General features: G+C 37.4%; 1 protein-coding gene across 1 annotated transcript in view; it reads left to right on the forward strand.

Moving 5' to 3' along the window:
• LOC127418204 (sorbin and SH3 domain-containing protein 2-like) overlaps positions 1–7348 on the forward strand; it is an 80238-nt gene extending 72890 nt beyond the window's left edge. The window contains exons 22-27 of the mRNA XM_051658654.1: positions 421–1284; positions 1937–2137; positions 2852–2965; positions 4938–4987; positions 5157–5263; positions 5819–7348. Coding sequence (XP_051514614.1) covers positions 421–1284; positions 1937–2137; positions 2852–2965; positions 4938–4987; positions 5157–5263; positions 5819–5880 — 1398 coding nt within the window. The 3' untranslated portion in view covers positions 5881–7348. The remainder of the gene's footprint in view (positions 1–420; positions 1285–1936; positions 2138–2851; positions 2966–4937; positions 4988–5156; positions 5264–5818) is intronic.
• The last annotated feature ends 6314 nt before the right edge of the window (positions 7349–13662 follow it).

Consider the following 13662-nt stretch of genomic DNA (forward strand, 5'->3'; position numbering starts at 1 on the left):
AGTGTCCAATTAATTTTTTGGGCCTTTGTCCCTGCTGAAAAGACCAGCTAAGACCTGAATGAACTTCCATGCTGGCCAAGGATGGTTTATGTTGGTTAGTGTTGGTCTGGTGTTTGTCTAGCTAATGGACCAGCATAGTCATGTTATTAAACAAGCATAGTCTTTTGGAGAAGCTTGTAGACTAAGGAAATCTTGCAGGTTAAGCCAGGCTAAACACAACATATGCTGGTGACCAGCTATGCTGAGGGTATCATTTAAATATATCTTTGGTCTTATGTTTTTTCTAGTTGCTATATCTAGTTGCTCTTTTATCTGTCCTACTGTCACATTCATTATCTTTTTAGTTCTAATTTTTTCCAGTCTGCATCATCACTATCACTTTCTATTTCTCTCCCTCTCTCTTCTCTTCTTTCTCTGAAGCCACCATCTGCACGTACCCTCTACAGCTCTCCATCCCCAACTCTCCGTCCACTCTCCTCATCCTCACCCAGCCCGCAGAGAGCAGCGCACCTCCAGGCCGTCACCAGCGAGTGGCTGGCCCTAACTCTTGGTCTGTCTCCTTCAGGAACCCCTGCTCCCGTACCTCCTCCCTTCCCTTCCAACTTCCAGCCAGACTATATAGGGCTTGATTCTGCCATCTCCCCCTCTCCTGCCTCTTCTACGCTGGGTCGCTCTCTGGCCCTCGCTCCCCGCACTTCTACGCCTATGCTCAAAGAGGGCCACTTCATTCCCATTTCCTCCCCAAAGTCCTACATGTCCCCTGAGCCCAGCCCATCACCGCAACCCTACCTCACCTCTGCGACCTTCACTCCTTCCCCTACCTCACCCATATTTGACTCCAGCCCCAGGTCTGACAGTGTCATAGAGGTTCTCTGCAGCCAAAAACCATTAGACCTAACTGAAAAAGAATTGGAGATGTTCTTTGATAGCGAAGATCGTAATAAAACAAGCAAGACAGACTCTCCTAAATTGTGCAGCCCTACTGACTTGGTTGTTTTTGAGGCACTTGATTCCCAATTGTCTTATAAGGACACCATGTTTCCAAAAGATCCTGAGGATGACCTGTGTGAGGAGTTAGTGTCCATTATTAAAGCCAGCCAATCAAAGGGCGTGTTTGTAGAAGAGGAGAGTTTTTATCACCATAAACCGAATATAACAGAAAAGCTTCCAAGACTGTTCATAGAGGAGGACCCAAATGAAGATAGCAGCTCCTCAATTGAACCCCTGACATCAAATACGTTTACTCCAGTCCAACCCGCCCATAGTGAGGGGTCAGATTTAGAGGTAGTGTTTGCTGTGTGGTTATACTGGCCAGTTGATTGCAATTAAAGGATTGGTTTGCTCCCCGAACATTCTGACATTTATGCACCATTATGACATTCCACAACTTGTATGACTTGCTTTCTTCCATGGAACGCAAAAGGTAACATATTGTAGAATCTACAGGTCACTGTTTTCTATGACAGTTAATTAATTATCTTATCAGACATCCCTATTTATTCTCATGAACATGCCACAGAGAAGTAGGGTGGATCCCAAGATTTTCAGTTTATAACATCCTCAATTTCGGTTTGTTTCTAACACAAAGCTATCGTATGGCTTTAGAAGAATTCAGATATATTATATAAATAATATTGACTATGTTAACTTTTTATGGTGCTTTTGCATACTTTTTGAAACCATAAAGCTCCAGTCCTCATTCATTATAATAGAAGGGTTAGGTGTAGAATATAGTGACCAGTACATCATTACAAATTTCTCCCTTTTGTTCCACGGAAGAAAGAAAGTCATACAGATTTGGAACGACATTAATGCAAGTAAATAATATTAGAAATTAGATTTTCTTTTTTTTTTTTTGGTGAACTATTTTTTTTAAATACCTACATTCTCTGGAGCATCTGTAGAGAATACTAAACTTACATTTTCTCCCTATCAGCAGGGTGAAGTTTCCCAAAACGACTCTCCACGTCTCTCCCCCCTGTCCTCACAGATGTCCATGCAGTTCATACGCCCCACATCGCCTAAGTACTCCCCCTCCTCCCCATGTACCACCCCTCCATTGCCTGGGGTTTCACAGTCCCCCCCTCCCTCTGCCAAACTGTCCTTTCGACAGGAACTCCGCTCCCAAAAGGTCAAGGTAAAGACAAGGTGCTTGTTAGTGACCGTGAACAAGCCCAACCCCGATTCCCCACTGTTTTCAGTAATAGACACTAAAATACCCTATTGAAGTGACCTATATAACTTACAGTTTCTCTGTATATTCAAGTCAACATCGTTACAGTGCGTATTCTTATCATAGATAAAGATTTATAATGTGGTTGTTTTGTAAATAAAAATCCAAATGATGGATTTCATATGTCTGACATAAAGAGTCATTAATTATTATTACATCATAGTTAGACATTGTTTTAATCACCCATTCCACTCTACCCTTTCTGAATGCACTGCCCAATATCCCTGAATCCTTTAATTAGCTCTACAGATCTTCCCCTTATAGCTCTGTGCACTGGCATGGGATAGTACACATCATAATAAACAGAGCTCGTAATGGATGCTTGGATGGAGCAACTGAGTACATAACAAAAAATAAAAGAGAGAGAAGTTTAGACAGAAAAGAAGGATGCACTATGGACCTTAGTCTGTGTAGCATTGTTTTCATTTGTGTCAAATTAAATATAGCATCTACCTCAATATCTATTCTCTCCATGCGTAAATAGTGCAAGGAATGTTGTTATAGTAAATACAATGGGGTGGTTTACTCCTGTTAAGCATGTTTGATTTCTGTAAATTGTGTTTATATGTGATCGCACTTAATCCTCATGTAAGCTTCTCCTGGTTCTGGTTCTTTCAGCCTGTGTTAAGGCGTGATGTTGTGGTTGTCGGTAAGCCCCCTCGTAGCCCTGTGATGTCTAGGAGGTCCTGCGGATCGCCTGTTAGAGGTCAAAACATTTCGCCATCTCATAGGGTAGGGAGTATGTGCACCTTGTGTGTCAATGGCACATATGGGAAATGAAACAGTTGTTCTCTTCAAAGTATCCCTACACAAAGTTTACTTTACTGTATTTTACCTGGGAATTTATAAAAACATTTACATAATCATTCCATTTTTGCTGCTAGACCTGGAAATAATGATATTCTCAGGCATGATGCAAGATGTTTTTTACTGGCCTGCTTATGATCACATGATTCCAGATTCAGCAATCATTTCATCAGTACAGTATGCAGGAGTACTCCATAATCAATGCTGGATACTCTTAAAGGGGTAGTTCACCAAAAACAATTCTGTTTGCTCTTATTTCAAACCAATATGAAATTTTTTCTTCTGTGGAACACAAATGGGGAAGTTTTGAAGAATGTTCATGCTGCTCTCTTCCACACAATGAACATGGATAAGGACAAAAAAATAAAAGTAGTCCATATGACTTCTGCACTATATTTCAAGTCTTTTGAAGACATGATAATTTTATGTCTGAAACAGATGACTGAAATGTAAGTCGTTTTTCACTAAAACTCTTGCTTTACAGTTGTGGTCACCATTCACATGAACTGTATGGAAAAGAGCAGCTTAGACATTTTGTTGTAAATACATCGTTTTGTGTTCCACAGAAGAAAGAAGCTCATGCAGATTTCAAAAGTCATGACTGAGTAATTGATGACAGAATTTTCATTTTTGGGTGAACAACCCCTTTAAAGGAATAGTTCACCCAAAAATGATCTCATCACATACTCATGCCATCCCAGAATGTGACCAAAACTTTGATGCTCCAAAAAACAAATAAAGGCAGCATAAAAGTAATCCATAAGTGTTTTAACCCATATCCAAGCGATCTAATCAGTTTTGGGTTAGAACAGACCAAAATATTACTCCCTGTTCTCATTCAAAATCGATCAGAAGACATTGCTTAAACCACTGGAGTCGTATGGATAACTTTTATGCTGCCTTTATGCGCTTCAAAGTTTTGGTCACCATTCGCTTGCATTTTATGGACCTGCGGAGCTGAGCCATTCTTCTGAAAGTCTTAATTTGTGTTCTGCAAAAGAAAGAAAGTCATACATATCTGTGATGGCATGAGAGTGAGTAAATGATGAGAGAATTTTCTTTTTTGGGTGGACTATTCCTTTATGGCCTTTACACCATGGCCTTGTCTGTCTGTATGCATTAGCACATTTTGAGGTTGAGAAAATAACATTTAATACCTAACACCATTATAGACTGATAACATTGTGTACGGCATGTTGAAAGTGTGTTTGGCAGTGGTTTTCCTGCATGCAGGATGACTGATTGGATCAGGAACAGTGGATCTCTGCAGCCTTTCAGAAAGTGTGCTGGATCGCCTGATTGTTTCGTGGCTCAAACCAGCAGAAGAGACTGGCTTTCTAATGCAGTACTGGTTAAACCATGTGTTCCGAGTGTGTCTGGATTACTCTTGGGAATGTCCCATTGATCTTTCCTGTGTACACAGCTTAAACAAGGTGTACTCCCCAGGTCCAGGAAAGCGGCCTATTCCCCACATTTCCCTACAATCAAGGGGAGTACAGTACTCGTTTTCAGGATTTCAGACATTTCTAAAGTTTCTAAGTTCATAAATCAGACATATTTAAAATAAAAAAATAAAAAAATATGTTGGTTAATGACTTAGAAAACCCAGAATTTGAGCCCTGGTAGTCCTGGATTTCATACTGTATGTATTTGAACATATGATCAGCATAGGTGAAAAAAGTACTATTCCTCTTTTACGTTATTTAATTGCATTTAAGGTGGGCATGATCACTCACACAGTTCAGATACACAGTCGATCCAGGTCTGGCCTCAGTCTTTGCATTAATGGTTCTCTGTGAGCACAGAGGAATTGTGGCTGTTTTCAGGATCAGATTGACATACAGCAGAATGAGACAGAAACATTTAAAAATTTGCATTCCTGTTTTCATTTTTACAGTCCCAAAGACAAGCATATGTTCATGATCCTCTTCAAGGAGTAGGGGAACCGTAAGTATCTTATTTTCTTTTGGTTAGCTTTTTCAACATTTGTAATCAGAAATCTATAAATTTAAATGTAGAATATTGTTTTGATATCCATTTGGGGATTTGGTCTGTATTATATGTCCTCAACATTTTAATATAATGTCATATGGAAAACACTCTTTTCTTCTTTCAGATTTCAAGCTCTGTATAACTACATGCCCAGAAATGAGGATGAGCTGGAACTGAAGGAGGGTGATACTGTCGATGTCATGGAGAAGTGTGATGATGGATGGTTTGTGGGTAAGACTAAATTCTTTACTTATGCCCGTTGTTAAATTGTGTTAGTGGTGTGCCTTTATTTGTCACTAGCTGGCGCTGTTATCCAAAGAAAATCTGCTTGTTAAACTATGTGGCTGTGTAAGCAGCCCCTTGACTGACAGACAGACAGACAATCAGAGAGATACTGTAGATGGATAGATAAAAGATAATTGATCTTTAGATTGATTTTTGACATACATTTTTGACTTGACTTTGATTTTTTTTTTTTTTTTTGGTGCTGTTACTGGTCTCCATTTTTAATCCCCTTTTTGCCTTCTAGTTCATTTTAAATGATCCAGCAGTGTGACTTTTGTATGAATTTTGAAAAGTACAATATTCTATTTAGTCTCCCAATTAATATTCATTAAAGCTGGAGGTCATAAAAGCTGCATGTATAATAATTATAAAATAATTATAAAATGCTGTTAAAAATAGTTTTAGATGTAATATATCATGTCACACCACAGAACATGTCAACTTAACAAAAATGTTTTATCTACCCACACATTTTTATGTCAGCCTATTTAATATTTTTAGGAACGTCCAGGAGAACCAAGTTTTTCGGAACCTTTCCTGGAAACTATGTGAAGCGGACATAAATTAACCCATGCTCTAATTTCCAATACAAATATCTGATGGTCAGACATCTACAGACGAGAGATGGACAATATTGCCTAGAGATTCCTGCTGGAATTAGAATGAAATATTCCAGTCATCAGCAATATGGACTAATGGAAACAGAAGCCAATGGAGGGGGTAACTGCACCATGTTATTTGTAAATATGTGGATTATTAAATTCTGAAACCATTATTTTTATATGTAAGTTTAGTAAAGGCTTTAAAATATTTGGTTTCCTACATTTTTTACATTATTTCTCATTGTTGAAAAAAAGTCAGTTTGTATGCCTTTTAGTAACTCTGATTAATTTCAACATAATGAGTATTCAAGTGCCCTATTTATCTTTTATTTATTGAGAGGCATTTTCTTGCATTGGAAGGGTAAGATACAGCAGAATGTTCTACTGGTGCCCCCCTGTAAACTGAGCCTGATGTCTGATCTGATCTAGATCTAGATTATAAACAGTATTTTAGTGTCATGTTTGTGCCAGGCACAGTGGATATTACAGATGACCATCCATGCTCACATGTATCTTTTCTGTATGTAAACCCCATGCTTCATGACCTCCGATTATCTAGGGCTCCACGTTCTTCCTGCAGACATTCCTTTGAGCATCTGAAGGATTTTACAGATAATAAATAAATATATATATATATATATATATATATATATATATATATATATATATATATATACATATATTTGTATTTTTCAATCAAAAGAGATAACAATTTTGAAAATGCAGTACCCTAAAAAAAAGACATTGTGGCAAAAGTCGGTATGTTAAACCTAGTACACTGAATCATATTTCTACTGTCTATAATAAATGTTCTGTACTCGGTGACCTAGCACATCACTTTTGGTTTACACACTGTAATCTCTTATTTATGGCCAATAAGAGAAGCACATGATGTCATAATTGCTGAACTGTAGCAGCCATGTATTTTGTATATGATATGTCGCTTTCCAATTCTTAAAATTGGTATAATTTGGGTGAGAAAATGTTCTTAAAAATCGATTTGGTTTATATGTTAATTCAGCAGACTTGTTTCATAATGATATACACTTAATATATTGTGAATTATTCACTTTCCATGTTTTTAACTGTTCATACAACAATTACACTCTCATATTCAAATGTCCATTTAAAATTTGCAGCATTGCAATTCTCCTGTGAAACTGCATGACTGACAATTTCATTCTAGTCAGTGCAGCAAGAAAAGTTGATGTGTCATTGAATAGAAAGGTGAACTAATTTTATATGTAATTTAGGCAATTTTATACTTCATTGAATTATGCAGTCTCTGTGTTGTCAATATGCTTCAATTTTGTTGCATGTTGTTTCATAAAGAACTGTTCATCATTGCAAACTTTGTCTTCTACACTAATGCCTCACAGGATAATTTTGATTATCAGAATTAAAAAATAAAAAATAAAAAAGGACCAGAGGTCTTCATTGTGGTTTTGTGTGACCGTTTGTTAAGACCTCGCACCCCAGTCTTCCATTTTTAAGCTCTAGCTGATCAGAATTGAGGTAATCAGGGCTGTTCCTGGTGCATAATTTTACCAAATATAATGTATGCAATGTTGTGAATATTTATGTAATATTTAATAATGCTAATTAATTTACTGATTCAGTAAATTATGTTAATAAATCATGGAACACTGTGATATGTTCATTATTTTAAAAGATATCTAAGAAGAAACAGTTCACCTCAGGTGGCCACAGCAATCACCAGCAAAGACCTGCCTCACTAATGACTGAACACTAGTTAGGTGCTAAAGTGTGATGATTTCTGATTGGATTTAAACTGATCATTGGTTAAGTATAGACATTACTGCATAACTGAAATATGTAAAGAAATGCAATAAAAAGCTCTTTTTGGAGAGGAGTAAGTCCAAAACAGTTCCCATTAAAGGTACATTCAAAAAATATATTTTACCCCCTCACTGTAAGAACAAAAATATAAAAAAAATTCTTTTAAATAGCCCCTCTAAAATCAACCATATGATCAAGGTTATTTCTTATCTTTGCCATCTCTTTCTCTGTGGAATAGTACATAAATAAATTCTGTCTGATCAAATGTTTTCACTATGCTTTCTCTGTTTCATGTTTTGAGACTACGTTCTTCTCTTTGGACATGTTTTTTTTCCTCCAAGTAATTGTTTTTGCCTTAAAGGTATAGTTCACCCAAAAATGGCAATTCTGTCATTATTTGCTCACCCTCAAGTTGTTCCAATCCCATAAGATTTACTTTTCTTTTGACAGCCACAGTCACTATTCACTGTCTTTGTATAGAGAAAAAAAAAAGTGCTATGAATATGAACGGTGACTGAGACTAACATACTAACACCGTCTTTTGGGTTTTACTGAAAACAAAGTCATACGGGTTTGAAGCAACATGAGGGTGATGACAATTTTCATTTTGGGTGAACTGTCATTTTAAAGAGTACCAACAATGGGATTTAAGGTCTCCTTCAGTACAATGGATAATCATGCCATCCTGAACATTATCCCTATGCTAGTTTGTTAGTCCCCGCAGACCGCCCAGTCTATAAACAGTCACATCATATCCTGGAGTTGTCCCTCCTGCTGTCATGGCAACACAGTGAACAGAGGATCAGTGGAGAGCTGAGCTGTGTCCCAAACAACACAATATACACTATGCACTTTTAAAATATACTATGCATTCAGCCATGCAGTGTATGAATTTTCAAAGTGTAGCATCATCCCAAATGGAACACTTATTGGTTTTTTAGGAAGCATTCGCCATTTAACAGCTGCCGGAAGTGACATTTCAAACCCAAGCGTTGTGTTGCCGCTAGCTTTAGCACGCTATCCACCCTCAGTTTAACACTTATATCTCAATAATATACATATTCACACAGCTTGGTATTATGGTAAAGTGTTTAACTCACTTTTGTAAGGTGCTGACTTCACAGAAGTTTTGTTATCATATTCTCCATTATTTACAATTGTTTTGCCAGATCACCATCGCTGCCGGTAACTCCGCCCCTTCCGCTATGTACGAGTGCACTGAGTGCATTAAGTGTCCAACATTCCACACTCCGTTTTGAAGGTTGAAAATGTGCATCATCTGGGTACTCGTAGTACACTTCTTTTTGTTGCATTTTCAGTGTAAACATATTACTCGCACTACTTCCACTTCAAAATGATGTAGAATAGTGCAGAAGTGTGTGGTTTGGGACGCACCTCTGGTCTGGGTTTCTCCCCCAGTGAAGGAATCAAAGCCATCCAGCTCAATCAGGGCAGGCAGGAGTTTCTGTCTAGATTTTTCCCTGTATTTGATTTAATGGGGCAAATTCTGACATGCGCTCTTAAGCACCTGATAAATAAATCTGGGAACAGAGCTCCAACCATGGTTAAAGCTTAAGTTAAAATATCCTTTCCTATCCCAGCTTAATATGCAGAGACAACTATAAGTAAGCCATTCATAGGTTAATTTTCTCTGAAACTGTATGCACTGTCTTTCTGTAGCACTTTGAAAATTGCTCTGTTTGTTTTAAGCAACCCGACCCAACAGCTTTACTCAGCCAACAGCAGAAGGGGTGCGTATTCAGTTTGAAAACATTGTTTATTTTTGCAATTACATTTGGTGGAAGGGGCCTGGGTAGCTCAGCGAGGATTGATGCTGACTACCACCCCTGGAGTCACGAGTTCAAATCCAGGGTGTGCTGAGTGACCCCAGCCAGGTCTCCTAAGCAACCAAATTGGCTCGGTTTCTAGGGAGGTTAGAGTCACATGGGGTAACCTCCTCGTGGTCATTATTAGTGGTTCTCACTCTCAATGGGGCACGTGGTAAGTTGTGCGTGGATCGCGGAGAATAGCATGAGCCTCCACATGCTGGGAGTCTCTGCAGTGTCATGCACAATGAGCCACGTGATAAGATGCATGGATTGACTGTCTCAGAAGCGGAGGCAACTGAGACTTGTCCTCCGCCACCCGGATTGAGGTGAGTAACCGTGCTGATTCCAATCCAATCGGCTTTCGCACCGACACAGGCTGCACTGGTCAAGCGTCTGTAATATATATTCACTAAAACAGTTACTCATACAGTCTTTTAAACCACAGAATAAGTTTATTTAATATACATAAATACACTCGTCACCAAAGTACCATGATAAAAAGTTTACAGTTCTAATATTCACAGTCAATACATCAAACGCGTTCTTCCTTTGATGCATGCTGCCAATTGTTTACATTAGTAGCGGTTGTCATTTGTCAAACAAAGAGCTACTCAAAGAGACTTTTCAAGCACATAATATGTCTTGTTTAATACAGCTCTAATATCTAGTAAACAATTACTTTTCAGACATATATTTGTTTTCTGCCAAACTAACACAAAAGCACCACAATAACAGTTTAAAACTCATATACTCACAGTGAAAATATGCTGATCGAGCACGATTATAAGTCTGTCTATATTAGCACTTGACACACACACACACACACACATTTGTTCACGTTTACTATATTTTATACAGTCTTTTTTTTTTATGACAAGAAATCACTTTATATATCACTATATATATATATATATATATATATATATATATATATATATATATATATATATATATATATATATATATATATACTCATCTACACTCTGCTCTCCTCTATCAGCTGTTCAGTGTCACGTGCAAAAATAACTCCAGGGGGCACTGCAGACCCTACTCATGAATAGGTTAACTCAGATGAAGTTAATTCTTCCCGAATAGAGCCCAGCAGTGCCCGCCCACTTTTTCAGCCGCCTGAGTTCCGGAAGTATTTTCCCATTAATTTTTTACATAGAGTTCTAAGCCATGAATCAAACCAAACAGCTTCAATGTGAATCACATTACAAAATTAGTTTTGAAGCAAAAAAAAGTATTTGAAAATCAGTCAAAAATACAAAGGTACAAGACTGTGTATTTACTACAATCCCATGAAGCATTACAAATGACCTGATCCAATATAAAACAATAGAAATATATAAAACTAATGATTTTAGGTTGTTGTTTAGAAACATTGCAATATATATATATATATATATATATATATATATATATATATATATATATATATATATATATATATATATATAATATTCCAATATATACAAATATACAGTATAAGTAGTTTGACAGTGGAGGGAGACCGACTCGTTTGCGTCATTCACAGTATGTCATGGGAGTGGGCGGTCGCTTCAGGGCTTGTTTGATGGGCTTTCTTGGCCGCAATTCTCTGATTGGTGGATCTTTCTCTGCTGGTCCACTGGTAGTGTTGTTTTTCACCAGGAACTCGATCAAGAGTGCTGTATGGCCCTACATCAGCACGGCTGTGATTCGGCCACAGGTAATCACAGCCATGCTGATTTAGGGCCATACAGCATGATTGTTAAATGAACAAGTAAATAAAAAATAAAAAATTGAGGAAGAACTAAGGACTGTCACAAAAAACACACTTGTGCATGGAACTACTTTCTTATGCCGCTGATCAGGATCTGTTGTTGCTTGTTTAAAGGATGCGCACAAGTTACTCCGTTACTGAATCGAAATGTCACTTTATGACCTAAAACGATGGCTTGGGCTGTTTTTAACGAGTAATTAGAGATCAAGGATGTGTGTTTTAGAGAGAACGAGAGGTCAATTGATTGTGTGCGATTCCCTGCATCTGTCGCGACTCCTAAGCAGTGATAAACAGGTAAGCTATAGCTGTTTAACTTTATGCCACAACTGTAGAGTAGTGTTAGCTTGCTGAAGATAATGGAATTTTGGTCTAATATATCCTATTTTCTCTAAACCAGTTACTACCTTAATCTATTTGCCTAACTAATAATAGGTTCCACCATTTGACTTTATCTGATATGACTAGCAATCGTTATGTCTAATGTTATTTATTTTGAAACAATTGATTTCAATATGTCAAAACAACAGCCGAAGATATGCTACTACCTGCTAATAAGACATATTTTTTCGGATACCCATCTGCTTCTTCCTTTTGTTATCTATTTATTTATTTATTTATTTTGAGGGGAGGGGGCAAGTTTTGTTGTTGTTAGGACATTTGCTCTGATAAGTTTATCACCTGTAACCATGGTTACACCGGTTCTCTTCAAACCATCAGATTTAGCCAAAGCCGAGCTCACATAATTACCAAAACAGTGTTCTTCCGCAAGTAACTTGCAGTTCTATGCTTCAACTGCTAGAGGGCCAAAAGTTACAGAGTGTAGCTTTAATATTTCTATCATAAAACTACAATTGTAAATTGTATTGCAAAGTTTCCCAATCGAGGTTTGTGAACCCCTAGGGGGTTTTAATGGAACTGAAGGAGGAGACTGAGATTGTGATGGAAATGTGGGGAGGAATTTTGAAATAGTATAATGTGACAGCTTGGGTTAAAGAAGGTCTGCTGTCTGGGTTTAGGTTGATGTCTGGGTTTAGGTTTGATGTAGCCCAGGCCATGACAAACAGCCCTTCCCTGGCACACCAAACAAGGAGCTGTTAAAACCTACAATACAAGTGCTCTCAAGCTAGAATGTTTCGCCTTTAAATCCATAGAGAAAACACAGGCCACAGTATCATGCACTCTCTCTTTAATTACTGAAACTTTACTTTAGAAACAAATATCACATTCAAGGTACCAACTAGGCCTTTCCAGAGTGTATGAAAACTGTATTTCAAACATATCTTAAGCAGGGTGGCTGGATGCTGGAAATAAAAAAAGTGGGATCCAATGTATCTACCTGATATTTGTGCAATGTAACTATGGCATCTAAACTGCAACAAAGAAACTTGGGTTTTCATCAAAAGATCTGTGGAGAAGATACAGTAAAACATTCACATTTGTATATGTTAATAGAAGTTAATGCAATATGAGCTAACATGAACAAACAAATATCAATAGTATTTTGATAAGTAAACATGAACCAACATTAATTTAAAAATATTGTTAAATAAATAAATGTAAAAAAAAATCTTAATAGTTAGATAATTAAATCAAATGCATTGCCTAATGCTAACAAACAACCGTATTGTAAAGTGTTACTAACATTTCTAATTAACTGAATAAACATTAACTAATTATCTAATAAGATGGTAGATAGGTAGATATCTACACAGACAGACAGACAGACAGACAGATAGACAGATAGATAGATAGATAGATAGATAGATAGATAGATAGATAGATAGTTCCCTGGGTTTGCTGAGAGTCTGGATGGGGTATTTTGTGATAAAGTAGTAAGAAAATTATCACTTGAAATTAAAGAAATACAAGAGGTTTGAATTTTTCCCTCTGTGGCTGTATAGATATGGTTTACATTCCTGAGAGGAGATGTTTAAACAAGCAACACATGCTGTGTTGATATGACAATATGACATAATGATTATGTTAGTGTGCTCTGTAAATAGTTCATAATTTGCTCATCAGCAGCAAAAGCTCTGACTCAACACACAAGCTTGATTTCATGAATGACTTCTCCCCTCATTTAGGCACAGGTGTCTGGCCAGCGGTAAGGAAAGAAAAATCTAGACACCAGACAGGGTGAAGACAGAGTGAAGTGATTCATTGGTTGATCTTTTTAGTTATTGAAATGCTGAGACTTATGAGAAAAGAAGATGAAATCAGAAGAGAGAGAGAGAGAGAGAGAGAGAGAGAGAGAGAGAGAGAGAGAGAGAGAGAGAGAGAGAGTGTGTGTGTGTGTGAGAGAGAGAGAGAGAGAGAGAGAGAGAGAGAGAGAGTTTGTTACAGAAAGAA

This window comes from Myxocyprinus asiaticus, chromosome 27 (genome assembly GCF_019703515.2).
Source record: "Myxocyprinus asiaticus isolate MX2 ecotype Aquarium Trade chromosome 27, UBuf_Myxa_2, whole genome shotgun sequence".
NCBI classification, from domain to species: Eukaryota; Metazoa; Chordata; class Actinopteri; order Cypriniformes; family Catostomidae; genus Myxocyprinus; species Myxocyprinus asiaticus.